Here is a 14401-nt window from a genome sequence, read left to right on the forward strand (position 1 = left end):
CCGAACGGACCGGACACGGAACGGGCGGACCGGACCCGGAACCGAACAGACGGGACTCAGAACGGGCAGTGACCGGACCCAGAACGGGCCGGACCGGACACGGAACCGCCCGGACCGCAATCCCCCGAACACCGACCGGCAGAGCTCGGTCACGTGGCCGCGGCCGGGCAGCACAGCTGCGCCTCAGGGGCGGGGCAGCGCCCGCTGTTCTCACTCCCCATTGGCCCGCCCGCATGACGTAACGGAGGGGCGGTCCCACCGCGGGCATTTCTCGCCGCTGATTGGCCGCGGCGCGCCGGGCGGGGCGGGCACGCGGATGTGGGCGCTGGCGCGGGCGCTGCCGCCGGGCCGCGCGCTCGTGTGGCGGCGGGCGGGCCCCGGCGGCGCGGCCCGGGCCATGGCCGAGGGCCCCTCGGCGGCGCGGCCGGCGCGGCGCCCCAAGGACGTGCCCCGGCACGTGTGGGCCCGCGAGCGGCGGCGGAACGCGGGCGCGGGCCTGGCGGGGCCCAACACCGTGTACGTGCAGGTGGTGGCGGCCGGGAGCCGCGACGCGGGGGCCGCCGTGTACGTGTTCTCCGAGTTCAACCGGTGAGTGCGGGGCCGGCGGCGGCGGGGCTGCTCGGCCGGGCCCGCCCTGACGCCGCCGTGCCCGCAGGTATCTGTTCAACTGCGGCGAGGGCACGCAGCGCGCCATGCAGGAGCACAAGTAAGTGTGGGACACCGGGGGGACGGGGGGCCGCGGCGGGCCCCGCTCACCCCCTGTGCCCCGCAGGCTGAAGATCTCCCACCTGGACAGCATCTTCCTCAGCCGCGTGTCCTGGGCCAACGTCGGGGGGCTGCCCGGTGAGTGCGGGCAGGGCGCGGCACTGCCAGGGGCCCGTGCGGCTTGCGGGGCGCTCCGGAGGGCGGCAGCGCTGCCCGGGGGCTGGGCTGCGCTGGGGCTCTGCGGCAGAGTTTGTCCAAAATCTCCTGAGCAGGAGGCGTTGGGCTGGGGCTCTGCGGCAGTGCAGACACGTGGTGGGACAGGCCCTGCCTGTCCAGCATGCCTGGCTTCAGCTGCCCAAAATCTCCTGAGCAGGAGGTGCTGGGCTGGGGCTCTGCGGCGCTGCAGAATCACAGAATGATGAGCTTGGAAGAGACCCCTAAGATTATCGGGTCCAAGCTGTGCCCTAACACCTCAGCCAGACTACAGCACCCAGTGCCATGTCTGGTCTTTTTTTAAACACATCCAGAGATGGTGATTCCACCTCCTCCCTGGGAAGAGCATTCAGTACTTTATTATTCTTTCAGTGAAAAATTTCTTCCTGATACCCAACCTGTACCTTCCCTGCTGTAGCTGGAGGCTGTGTCCTCTGGTTCTGTCAGAGAGACCAACCCCAGCTGTCTGCAGCCTCCCTCCAGGAAGGTGCAGAGAGCAATAAGGGCACCTCTGAGCCTCCTCCAGGCTGAGCACCCCCAGCTCCTTCCAACGTTCCTCACAGGGTTTGTGTCCCCAGCCCCTCTCCAGCCTCGGTGCCTCCTCTGGATGTGCTCCAGCACCTCAAGGTCCTTCCCAAACTGAGGGCCCAGAGCTGGACACAGCACTCAGTACTCTCTGCAGACACGTGGTGGGACAGGCCCTGCCTGTCCAGCATGCCTGGATTCAGCTGCCCAAAATCTCCTGAGCAGGTGTTAGCAGTGTTGCCAGCAGGGAGGTGATTAGGCTGGTTTGAGTCTAAAGGAGCACACAAAAATTTTTGGGCACCATTGTGCTCTCAGTGCTGGATGAGCTTAGGATAGATGGCTGTGGGTCTTGTCCACTAAAATTCTGGAAATCTCCAAGAAAAGGAGGAGGTTAATGATCTGTTCTGATGCCTTGCTCCAGATAATTTTATCAATATGTGTATTTTCTTCATCTGTAGAGGCAAGTGGCTTGTTCAAACTGCCACAAAATTCAGGTCCAGGTTCAGTTCTGGCCTTCCTGGAGAGGCCAAGCAGTCCTGAGCAGAGAGGGATCTTTTGGGATCCACCAGTGCTCACTGGAGCTGTGAGAAAGCTGTTTCTCTGCTTGCTCTTAGGTATGATTCTCACCCTGAAGGCCATAGGGCTCCAGAGGTGTGTGTTCCTGGGACCACCAAAGCTGGTAAGTATGGCAAGGTGCAGAAGGCAGAGCAAACCCTCAAAGTGTTAAAGCTCACCCTGGAACTGGGAGAGCTGGTGGCGAAGGGAATCTCTGTGCAGGTGTGAAATGCTGCTCTGAATTAGTGTCAGCACAAAGGGCTGGCTTGAAAATCCAAATCTCCTCAGTTACAGGACAGCAGCAATCTTCTGCACCTGCCTTGTAGTCTCATATCCTGATAAATCAGCTTTTGGGAGAGGGGAGGATCTTTGTTCTCTTTTCTGCTCCCTCCCCATTTTGCATTAATAGGAACTCAGTCTCTGCTCTCCTCTTTGGTGTGGTCCTTGCCAGCCTAATGGCACGTCTGGACCAGAAATTTGCAATCCTCAGCGTTGTTGTAGTGGTTTCATTTCCTTGCAGTTTCTGCTGAGTAATTGCAGGGCTGGGGGGGTGGGGACAGTGGCTCCTTCCCTTTCTGAGGCACATGCCTGCCCAGAGCTGCCTGAGCTGCTCAGGGTGGTCTGACTGGGTGTTTGGCATGGCACTGCTCGTGCTCCCTCCTGACAGCCTGTCTCCTCTTTTCCAGCAAAACTACTTGAAAGCCATCCGCCTCTTCCCTGGGCCCCTCAAAAGGATGGATTTAGGTAGGTGAGGGGGTCAGGGATGTGGAACAAAGGAACTTGGAACTTTGTTTCATCTCTAGCCAAGGTTGCATTGCTGAGCAACAGCCTCAGCCTCTGGTTAGGTCGGCTCAGAGGATGTTTTAAACATTTCTTCTTCTCTGATACACTGTTAAACCCCTCACAACAGTGTTTCCAGCTCTGTTTCTGCTCAGGGCCTGCCAGGCTGATACAGACTGCATTTGGTTTTAAAACACTGAAGGCAGTTTGCTTCCAGAGTCTGCCAGTGAATTTGCTCGTCATGGCACCATGAGGATGATGGGCTTTTAAAACTTTATTTGTTCATTGGGGTCTGCAGTTGGGCAGAGAAAGGAAGGGGAATGCTCAGCAGGTTGTGTTTAAGAAGGACAAAGACACTTCCCTGATTTATATCCTTGAAAAGTGTGGATCTCTGCTTATGCACTTGTTCATGGTGGGTTTTGATCTCTTCCCAGCTGTGCAGTTGCACACAGAGCCTGAGTACAAGGATGAGACAATGACTGTCTGCCAGATCCCTCTGACAGGTGAGCCCTGGTGCTGCAGGGAGACAGGGGAAGCACAGTGAAGGTTCAAGGAGCAGCTTCTGTTTGCCAGCCTGAGTAAGCAGAGGTTCATTAATTTGCTCTTCTCAGGAGAAGCATCTCATTTGAATAACAAGACCTGCTGAGTCAGGCTTGTTCCTTTAGGTGTGGGTGGATGGAATGACCTGTGAAACATCCCTGGGTTTGGCTTTCTCAGCCAGCTGCATTCTTTCTGCTGCAAAATGTGATACTGAGGGTGCAGCACAGACTTGACAGAGTTTGACAGTTTGGATGAGGGGTGGCTCCTGAAATAAGTGACTGCAGAAAGCAAGGGCAAGCTGGACTGGGGGGAAGAGCTCTGTATTCTGGTGCAGTTTAAACCTGACTGCCATGGAGGAGGGAATGCTACTCATGCTTTTCTTTTATGTTGTTTTGGATTGAGTGATCTTTGTCTACTTTTTTTGGATTTGGGACAGCAAAACCACTGGCTGCTGGAAGTTCACCCCCCCAGAGTCCTGGAGCTTCTCCCCAAGGTGGAAATAGCCCTAAAGGGGACACAGGGCCTGGATCCCCGAGAGCTGCACAGCAGAGCTTGGAGGAAGGAAAAGAGAGCCCAAAGAAAGCAGGTGAAACACATGGAATGGCCTTTTTAACTTGAATGAGATGGTTCCAAAGGATAGGAGTTTGTTCTCTGAGCCATTTACTGTCTGAAAGGGACGTTGGTAGAGGAGCTCATCTGGAAGGTTCCATGGAGCAGAAAGTGTTCTGGTACTTTAGAAGTTACAGAGAACTTAAAAGGCCTAGAAATTGGACATGATTGGTGCTTGGGTGTGATTAGTCCCTGTAGCAGTTTGCTTCTGGCAGGGGTAGATGCTCCAACCTTTGTAATTTAATTACAGGTGGATGCTGGGCTGATGATTTTTAATCTTGGGCTTCAGTTTGGATTCCTGTATTTGAAGCCATGGCCTCTCTGGCCTTGGGTGTTCATAACATTTTGCTGCTGGGCTCCAGGTTAAGTGGAGAATGTTCCTGTTAAGGCTTTGGCAAATTCTGGTGTGTTTTGGCTTTAAGGAAAGTGATAGTGAATGATGATTTTTTAGTAGTTTTGCTTTATTTTACAGGTGATGAACAGAAGGGTGTAAGGAAGCATCCTGACCTGGTGACAGCTTTTCTTTGTAAAGTAAGTTTGGGCACAGGGTCTCTAAACCAACACAACACATAAGAGAATAAAACAGAGTATTTCAGGGGGAAGGGATATACTTGATCATCTATAACCACAGGATGAATTGGGTTGGAAGAGACGTAAAGATAATCTCATTCCATGCCCCTGTGGGCAGAGACACCTTCCACTAGATCAGGTTGCTCCAAGCCCCATCCAGCCAGGCTTTGGACACTTCCAGTGTTGAGCCCAGTCCAGCTGCTTGGCTACTTCAGGCTGCCCAAAATTTGAAACTGATTATTAACTTAAACACTGGCAGGCTTGGGGCATTGACCACCCTCTGTAAGGAAATGTTTCCTGATGTCATCTTGCTGCAGAGGTTTAAGTGGAGGCAGCGTTTTCAAGTAGGGCTTTGAAGCTCTAATGTGTTTCTGCTTTTCAAGTGTCAGTTGCTGTAGCATGAGTAGGAATGTGTAAAACTGGAGGTGTTTTTTAGAATCCAGCAGTGGTTAGGAGCATACAGGTTCCATTCTTGTTTAACCCTCAGAGGAGGGCAGGCTGTCGTGCTTGCTTGGCTAGAGAGGGGAGCAAGAAGCAGCAGCATGATCCTGGGAAGCAGAGAGCCCAGAAAAGCCTTTTTGGGGTAAATTGGAGCAGTGGCTGTAGGACTGAAAGAGGACAAAATACTCCCTTGGTTTGTGAAGAAGCTCTTAAGCTAGCAGCACGATCTTGTTTTGTGGCCCTCTTAATTTGGATGATAATTGTTTGACTCCGCAGGTTCACCCAAGGAAGGGGAAATTCCTTGCAGCTAAAGCCCAGGAGCTGGGCCTGCCAGTGTGAGTATGAGAGCCCAGCCTGTGCCACGGGGTAGCAGCTGGCATGTGGGTGCTGGCAGCTAAACATTCCTGTGGCCTTGTTCTCAGGGGAACTCCAGCCATCCTTCCCATCATTACAGCTCTCAAAAATGGGGAGAGCATCACTTTTGAAGGCAAAGAGGTAAGATGTGCCTGTGCTTCTGCTGTGGCTTTGCCACTCTCCCTCCTTCACTGGGCTCCCAGGGTGACAGTTCTTGGTGCAGAATGCTTTGCCTGCCAGTACATCCAGGCTGTTGCTGAGTGTGGCATGCCTGGGGCTGTTGGGGTGCTGATCAGGGAATGAGCTCCTGTGTGGGTATGGCTGGGTGTTTGCTGTTTGGCAGAGCTGCTTCATCTCCCCAAAGCTGGTGCAGGTCTAGGAGTGAGCTGGTGGAGTTAATCCCTGCATTGTTGAAATCTGGGATTGAATGCCTGTGTAGCCATCACTCCCTCCTTAGCATGTTTGCCCCTCTGACATCAAAATAAACTCAATAGTTCTGGGGTACAGGGTCTGCATCTCTCAAACACTGGAGTGAAAGCAGAGCCAGCTCTGGCCATGGCCCAGGTGATCTGCAAGCGAAGATCCTGACCTGGGAGACAGGATCAGCACATCTTTGTGTCCCAAGAATTTTATAAAGCCTTTTTTCCCTTACACTTTTGTTGCCATCTGACTCTGTTGTGGGAACCTTGAAACTGCTGAAATTCCCCTCCTTGGTTAGGTTGTGGTTTCTCTGAGGGCAGGGTTGGGATTTGCTGTTACACACGTGGGATTTTTGTGAAATGAGAGCAGAAAGGACCCCAGAGCTGCCCTGGCTGGGTGCACTGAGCTGGGCTCTGTCTGACTGAAGGAGTCGGACACAGAGGTGCAGGAAGGGCTGTGTGTGCAGGCTGGCCGTGCTGTGACCCCTGTGTATCTGCCTGCAGCTCTTTCCTGAGGAGCTGTGCACCCCCACTGACCCTGGCCCAGTGTTCCTCGTGCTGGAGTGTCCCCACGAGGGCTTTGTGGATGCTGTCTGTGAAAACGAGACCTTCCGAAGGTAGGGCCCGGGGAAGACCTGTGCTGAGTTTTGCTCTTGTTCTAGCCCAGATGTGCTGTGTCTCATGGCTGATGTCTGAGCTCTTTGGCACCATTAAAGTGTTTGAGATGCAGGAAAGGATTGGTGGTGCATTTTGGGGCTTTTAGGAAAGGCAGGGCCTGTTTTCCCCCAGGGACCTTCAGAGCAGGAATGTGCCCTGGTGTCTGCCTGGGGAGCAGTGGAGGCTGCTGGAAGCCTGGACTGCACATAACTCTGTAGGGCTTGTGCAGAAGCATTTGGGCTCCTGGAGGCTCTGCAGATATTGTTGCTGATGGAGGAGAGGAACTGCCTTGTGGGGGACAGTGAAGGTGACAGCAAATGGCCTGAGCCTTGTGGCCTGGGTGATGCAGAGCCTGGAGCTCCAGGGCCGTGCTCTGAAAATAAATCCCTGCTCTGCCTGCCTCAGGGGGCATCTCTGGCAGCACCAAAGGGGGAGAGGGGCGGGCATGCCAAGGACATGGACTGGAGCACAGAGGTTCTTTCTGCTTGCATGTGTCCCAGGTACCAGGAGGGAGCTGCTGAGCACCAGGTGGCCTTGGTTATTCACATGACCCCCGAGTCAGTGCTGCGAGACAGCCGCTACCAGCAGTGGATGCAGAGGTACGTGTCCTGTGCTCCCTGGGCTGCTGTCTCTGTGGGCAGCAGCCTGTTCTGCTGGTGCACATCTTTGTTCCAAAGTAAAGAGCTCTGAAAAGAGGGCTCTGCTGGCTCAGGTGTGCACAGGTGCCCAGTTCTAACGTGGGGCTGAAGCTGTTGAGCATTATTGTCCTCTGACAGATTTGGGCCTGGCACTCAGCACTTGGTGCTCAATGAAAACTCCTCTGCTGTGCACAACCCACGCAGCTACAAGATCCAAACTCAGCTGAACCTCATCCACCCAGAGATCTTCCCTCTGCTCACCACCTACCACAGCAAGGTAATCCAGGCCCACCTTGCCCCTGTGCCTGCTGCCCTCAGCAAAGGCTGTGTCTCATGTCACCCTCTTCCCTCAGGAAGCAGAGGCTGTGTGCCCTGTGCCCATCGTGAGAGGGGAGTGCCTCCTGAAATACCACCTCAGGCCACAGCAGGAGTGGCAGAGGTCAGTGGGAATCTTTCTCTTCCCAGGTTTTGGGTGTTTGCCTGAAGCAGCTTTTTGGTGGGGGAGGACACTGTGTCAGGATCCCCTGCAGATCCTTTCTGGTGGCTGTGCTGGGGGAAGTTTTGAGGGCTGTGCTTCTGAAAGTCTCAGACAAGGTGTAGCACATGGAGGAGTGAGCCAATGAAAACAACACCTGGCCAGTGCTTGGGACTATTGTTTCTGTCCCTTACTCCTGTAGCCTTGGGGTCCTTTGTCCTTTGCTTTGACTCTTGCTGGGCACCCAGCTGTGGCTCTGGCAAAGCAGATGAGGGCAGGGAAAGAGTTTCTGGGGAGCCCAGGGAGGGGTCTTACCTTCTGAAGACCTAGAAGGCCTGGCATTAAAGCTGAAAGCTCTAAAACAATTACTACCTTTGCTCCTGGGTGGGCAAACAGGTGAAGCTGCTCAGTGAGAACCTTAAGGGTCAGGGACCACAAGGGGCAAGGGGATTTCAGCCACCATGGCTCAGATTTCTGTCCATGTTGGGCACAGCAGGAGGACACAGGTGCCAGGAAGAGTTGAAGTTTCTCTGTTGAGGTAACTGAAGACCTGTAGTACTGCACGTGCTCTGAAGCAGGTCCAGGTCACAGATTTCTTACACTTTTCATCAATGCCTGGATCCCTTTAGGTGTCTGCTCCTCTTGCAGGACCTTCTGTGCTGCCTTGCAGTGCCCTCTAGTGCCTGGCAGCTCTGCATGGGATGCTATTGCAGGAGCTTCTCCCCTGGATGGAATGATCATTTCTGTGCCTGGCTCAGCCCAACCAGGCCTTTTTGGCACACACCTCACTGGTGGATGTGTCTTCTCCAACCCCTCAAAATGGAAAGAGTGGTTGTCCCCTTGTTGTACGGCTGTTTTGTCACAGGAGTTTGGCACTTTGCTCTGAAAAGGGCTGTTTCAGCTCCTACCTTGCCCCATCCTGATGGGTGCCCTGTTTTTGCAGAGATGCTGTGACTGTCTGTGATCCTGATGAGTTTGTCAGTGAGGCCTTGGATCTCCCTGACTTCCAGACCCGTGTGAAGGAGTGCAAGGAGAGCCTGTCTGCTCTACCAGGTACAGATCAGCAACTTAGCTTGGATCAGTGTGGTGGAAAATAGGATCTGAGCTCTTGGGTCCACTGCTTCAGAGCCCAGATGAAGCTGTGAAGTGGTGGGGCTTGTTCTGCCTTCCCTTGTACACCTGCTGCTGAGGGGGCAGAACTGCCTGTGCTGGCCATGCTGGCTCTGCAGTTACTGGGCTGGTGAATTAGATGGTGTCTGAGTGCTCAGTGTGCAGAGAACATTTGCCTACAAATCCTTTTTGTCTCTTTTCTCTAGGAAATGTGGGTGCTTATCCTGAAATTGTGTTCTTGGGAACAGGATCTGCAATCCCAATGAAAATCCGCAATGTCAGTTCCACGCTGCTGAATACCAGGTACACCCCAGGCTCTCTGATCTCTGCCTTCCAGCCCAAAGATCCCCTCCCTGCCTGGCCCTGCTCAGAGCTCTGAGTGGCTGCTAAATGTCTCTGTCACCTCTCACCAGTGCTACCAGGTCCCTGCTCCTGGATTGTGGAGAAGGAACTTTTGGACAGCTCTGCCGCCACTATGGAGAGCAAGTGGACCAAGTGCTGTGCAACCTGGTGGCTGTGTTTGTGTCCCACATGCACACAGATCATCACTCGGTGGGTGCAGGGGTGGGGAGGGGCTCTGTGCAGCTCTGCTCTCAGCTTTGGGTTCTGAGCTACCTGGGTAGCTCCAGCTGGGCAGTGTGGGCTGCCCTGTATGGGAATAAATCACATGGGACTCCGTTTTCTTCCTGGTGGGAAAAGCCTATTCTTTATTCACATAATTCCTTTTTATCCAGTTTTACACACCTCGTGTGGGACTACAATTGGTTAGTGGTTTTCTTGCCAATTACTTTTATTGGTCAGAAACAAGTTGTTATTCTGTATGGAATGGTCACTCAAACCCCTGGTGTGTATGTGCAGGGAAGTTGTTTGTGAAATAAAGTTTTCATTTTTCTGTCTAATGGTGCAAAAACAGTTGATGCAGGTGCAAGTTGTTTTTTAACCCAGGAAAATGGCTCACAAAGGGATTGGATTAACATGGGAACTTGCAAAATGGTAGCTTTGACAAGGCCAGCCACTGATTCTGGGAGAGCAGGCTTGATTTTATGAAGCCTTTCTCTCTGATTTTTCTACCTTACTGCAACAGCCCTGCTCTGCATTCCTCTCTTCATTCATTCCCCAGGCACTATTGAATCTCTCTGTGTTTCTAATCCCCCCTCCCTTCTTGTCTGTTCTCTGGGCTTGCTGAGCTGTGGTGGCTGTTGCCTCTGACACCTCAGACAGTTCTGACTCCCTTGCTGTCTCTGTGTTCCCTTGGCAGGGGCTGGTGAATATCCTGATGGAGCGGCGGAGAGCTTTTGTGAGTAGTTACTCTGCTCCTCAAAATGGCTTGGGGTGAGGGGAGGGGAACTTCAGAGTAGTGGAGAAGCACCAGCCTTTCCCTAGCATTTCTCCTCTCTGATTTGGGGTGTACCTAGCACTGATTTTTCCCCCTACCTTTGGTTTTGCAGGCAGCCCTGGGTCAGGATTTCAGCCCTCTGTTTCTGGTAGCACCTGAGCAGATCATGCCTTGGCTGCACGAGTACCACAACCACTGTGAGGAGATTCTTGGAGACATCAAGTGAGTGTTCTGTGTGGAGAAATGTCCTTGGTCTTTATTCAAGGCAAACTCATCCATTCCCTCAGCCCTTTGTTGGAGGTGGCTCTGACTCCTTCCACTGCCTGTAGAACAAGGATATGCAGTCTGCAGAGGGCAGGATGGGGTTTGGACTCAGCTGTGCTGCTTAGTAGAGCTTTATGTGCAGGCTTCCCTTTGCTGTAGGAAAAGGGAGTTGGGCAAGTAGAAGGAAGAGTATTTGGTAGTGGGGTAGAAGTGATTGGGTGAGTTACTGGGACACCAATGAAAGTGAGAGGTTATACAGGCCACCAAGGCACTGAACTGAGCCTGAGAAACAGGAGAAATCAGCTGCTTGAAGATCAGGTTTTGTTTTGTACCTGCCCTTAATTATCTCTTCTTCCCTCCCTCCCTTCCAGAATGATTCCTTCTCAGTCTCTTGTGAAAGGCTGTGAGAACATCAGACCCAAAGCCAAGGAGTTTGTGAGCTCTCTGTTAGAGAGCTACAACCTGGCTGAGGTGAGTTCCTGAGCTGGGGCTTTTGTGGCTGGGGGAGACCTGGAGTCTAACACTTGTATCCTTGTTCAGTTTCAGACCTGTGAAGTCCAGCACTGTAAAAATGCTTTTGCATGTTCAGTGATCCACAAGTCTGGCTGGAAAGTAGTTTATTCTGGTGATACAATGCCCTGCATGGCCTTAGTGCAAATGGGTAGGTAACAAAGCCCTCTGCTTGAAGAAGCTCTTGGAGAAAGGTCTCCATCTGTCAGTATCCAAAGTGGATATCCCCAAACCTTTGGGGCTGTGTTTACCACACAGACAAGGCTGAGGAGGGACAAGAGGGCTCCTGTGGGCAGTTGGGCAGTGCAGTCTTCAGCTGAAGATTGAATTTGTGATTGTTTGCACAGGTAAAAATGCCAACCTGCTGATCCACGAAGCCACGCTGGAAGATGGCATGGAAAAGGAAGCTATAGAGAAGACCCACAGGTGGGGTGTGTTCTGCTCTCTGTCCCCCTTAGGAAGGGAAAGGTGCACAGCTGGGTGTAGTCCTTGGAGCTGGTGATGAAGGGCCCAAGTCCTGTCCAAGGTTCTGGTGTGCACAGAGCTCCTCAGTACTGAAGATGGGGTGTTGGTCATTGCAGCAGCCCTGAGACCACCACAGCTCCTCTCAACTGCCCCAAAAGAAATGGGGAAAGCTTTCAAGCAGACATTGGTAGCTCTACAAAGAGACCAAAGGAAAGACTCTCTGCATGGTTATATCCTGGGACTAAGCTCAGGAGGTGGAAGAGTCGTTTTACCCCCACAACTCATGGAGAGCGCTGCAGCCAGGGATTCCATGTGCTGCCCAGGCAAAGGTGGGGGACCAAGGGCAGCTGCTCAGCATTCCCTGCCAGGCACACTGCAAGAGCTGGGCCTGTTGGTACCCCTGGGGCAAGTGCCTGTCCCCAGGTTGTGGAGCTCTTAAATGCAAGGCTCATTTACAATTACAATTACAGCTGCATTCCTGCACTGGGGCTGTGGGGAAGTCAGAATTGCCACCAGTGCAGGCTGCCAGGGGGAGAGGGGCTTGTGCCCGTGAGCTCCCTTGCTGTGCTGTGATCCTTGGTGCAGAGCAGCAGTGCCTGCCAGCCTGGCTGTGACCAGGACGTGTTCCTTTTGCAGCACGACCTCGCAGGCCATCCAGACTGGGATGAAGATGAATGCAGAGTTCATCATGCTCAATCACTTCAGCCAGAGGTACGCCAAGATCCCGCTGTTCAGCGAGGACTTCAGCGACAGGGTCGGCATTGCCTTTGACCACATGAGGGTGAGTTGGGAGCTTGGGGCCAGCCCTGGAAACGGTGTCAGGGTTATTTTGATTGCTGCTTATGCATTAAATGCTCCTCTTGTACTGTATCAGTGCTCCATCTCCTGAAGAGCAGTCTCTGAAACAGCTCCTTTAACTGCTGGCAGCAGATACTCTGTGTCACCCTTTCCCCACACTGCTGTGAGACAGGTGCTGATGGCCCTCAAAGCCAACTCTTAACACACTGGGTACTTGCCTCGTGCCACCTCAAGTCTGTGCTTGCTATTCCCAGCCAAAAAACCTAATTTTGCTTCCATTCCCATCCCAACTGATGAGTTGCTCCAATGGCTTTCTGTAGCAAACATCTGTAGCAGACAAGAGTTGGCTGAAAGGCTCATGGCAGTGAGGGCAGCTCACTGTCAGTCAGAATTTGTACTGGGCCACAGCATTTCTGTGAAGAAAACATCAATAACTCGTTGAGGTCAGGGCTGCTGGGGGCAGGTGCTGCACACAGGAAGGGGCAGTGCCCTGCTGCCTGCACAGGCCAAAGGTAGGGGGAGTGAGAAAATCAAACAGCAGTTGTCACACAGGAGCTGTGTGCTTGTGTTTCAGGTTCGTTTTGGTGACTTCCCAGCCATCCCAAAGCTGATCCCACCCCTGAAGGCTTTGTTTGCAGATGACATTGTAGAGATGGAGGAGAGGAAGGAGAAGAGGGAGATGAGGCTGCTGAAGGAGACTGCCCTGGTCCTGGACAAACTCACCAGGGGGGACAGCACAGAAGCAGCATGCCAGAAAAGAAAACAAGCCAAGAACCATCAGGAACTGCCAGACAAGAAGCTTAAAACAGCCAACTGAGAGGGACAAGGCTGAGGGTGCTCTGCTCTGAGACAGAAGCCCGGCTCTGCACAGGCATGGGCAGCGTGTGGTGCTGCTAGCACCATGGGACAGGGGCTGGCCTGGGCATCTGGGTCTGCTTGCTCATCATGGATCTCCCTGGGCTGCAGCTCCAGGGGGCTGTCAGCAGCACTGGTCCTTGTGGAGGCAGGATCTGCCCACACAGCTCCTCTTCTGGGGGCTCACGAGTCCGTGGGGCAATTTTTCTTTTAACCAAAATTCTCTCTGAACTGTTTTAATTTTGGGCTTTATGCTATGATGTATTGATAATGTAACAGCAGCAGGTGTGACCTTTGCAAGAGATCAGGTGTGAGAGGCCCTGGAGGGGCTGTGGGTTTGCCAGAAGGTGAGCATGTCTCAGCTGGTTATGCCTCCCTTCACTATCAGAACCCAGGGGACAGGAGGAAAATTAACAGTAAAATGGGACCCAATTGTAGGGGTTTAGGTTTAATTAGAGGTGAGAATACATCTGTACATCGGTGTTCCCATTTTATTTTGGTTTTCTCCGCTGGTTTTTTGATTCAGAAGATCAGTTTTCCAAACCCTTTATTTAGAATCTGAATAAACCACTCGCCATCCTCCAGAAAGCTGTGTTGTGTATGGATCGCTAATGAAAGAAAAAACCCTGAATTTCTCTGGCAAACGACCTTGGTTTGGCTGGCTTTGGGGTAAAGACCAAGATCTTGCCCATCAGATCTGGATCATGCTGGAGCCTCATGGCTGTGAGTGTCCTTGAGCAGATTCTGGTTCTGGATGCAGGGGACAGGGAAGTGGCACAGCAGGCAGGTCTGTGTTTAGGAGGAATTTTTCTGAGGCTTTTGTGGGTCAGCCTTGCTTCTTCCCTTGCCACTGCTGTCACTGCCTGTGTTTGGAAGTAGGAGGGGAGTTCTGTGCTGTTCCAATAAAGGAGTTCATTTCTGGAGGCAACTTTTGACACCCAGGCCTCACTCAGGGGCTGATACTTGCACACAAGTTTTAAGACTTCATTTTGAGTTTATGGGAAATTAGGGATAAACTATCAGCAAAGCCTCTTTTGTTGATGAGCTGTGCTTTAGTGTGTTGCTTGTCTAAAGTAGAGACCGGAGAACTGACACATCTGTGTCCTCCAGAAAAGCTCTGCTGGGCTTTTATGAATAGGAGGGGACTGGGGAAAACCAAAATGTTCCTGTGACTGGACAGGTGGGGGTAGGAGGGCTGGGGTGCCCAGGAGAGGACCTGGTTTGGGTGACACGAGCAGCTCTGGGACCGCACAGGCTCCCTGTGCTGCTTTCCAGGCAATTAGAGAAGGATCTTTTATTTGGAAAATAGTGAACTGCTTCTCACAGAAGAGGATGTTAGAAGTGGAAATGCAGCGGTGGCAGGAGCACACAAGGTTCACCTTCAGGTGGTTGATGCAGGTACGCCGGTGTCGGGAACAGCAGCTGCCTGAGCCCGATTCGGAAAACTTCCCGCGGAGCGAGCCGGGAGCTGCTTCTGGAGCCGCACAGCTCTGCCGGGATGAGCGAAACGGGCCGGAGCAGCAGCAGGAGGGCGGCGGCAGCGCTGGCACCGCCCTCGCATCCCGGCGGGGCCCGGGAGCGG

The 14401-nt window shown here is 53.1% G+C and overlaps 1 protein-coding gene across 1 annotated transcript; it reads left to right on the plus strand.

Moving 5' to 3' along the window:
• Positions 1–361: 361 nt before the first annotated feature.
• On the plus strand, positions 362–13050 carry ELAC2 (elaC ribonuclease Z 2). Its single transcript, XM_084218353.1, has 24 exons — positions 362–588; positions 656–706; positions 773–843; positions 2058–2122; positions 2685–2742; positions 3213–3281; positions 3755–3904; positions 4400–4458; positions 5215–5273; positions 5361–5433; positions 6216–6328; positions 6869–6967; positions 7145–7283; positions 7360–7445; positions 8425–8534; positions 8798–8894; positions 9005–9143; positions 9850–9888; positions 10040–10149; positions 10563–10662; positions 10732–10852; positions 11049–11127; positions 11803–11947; positions 12539–13050. Exons 1-24 carry the CDS (start codon positions 398–400, stop codon positions 12779–12781), a joined length of 2466 nt encoding a protein of 821 aa, XP_084074479.1. The 5' UTR covers positions 362–397; the 3' UTR covers positions 12782–13050.
• The last annotated feature ends 1351 nt before the right edge of the window (positions 13051–14401 follow it).

Source organism: Fringilla coelebs (assembly GCF_963513975.1).
Source record: "Fringilla coelebs genome assembly, chromosome: 19".
NCBI classification, from domain to species: Eukaryota; Metazoa; Chordata; class Aves; order Passeriformes; family Fringillidae; genus Fringilla; species Fringilla coelebs.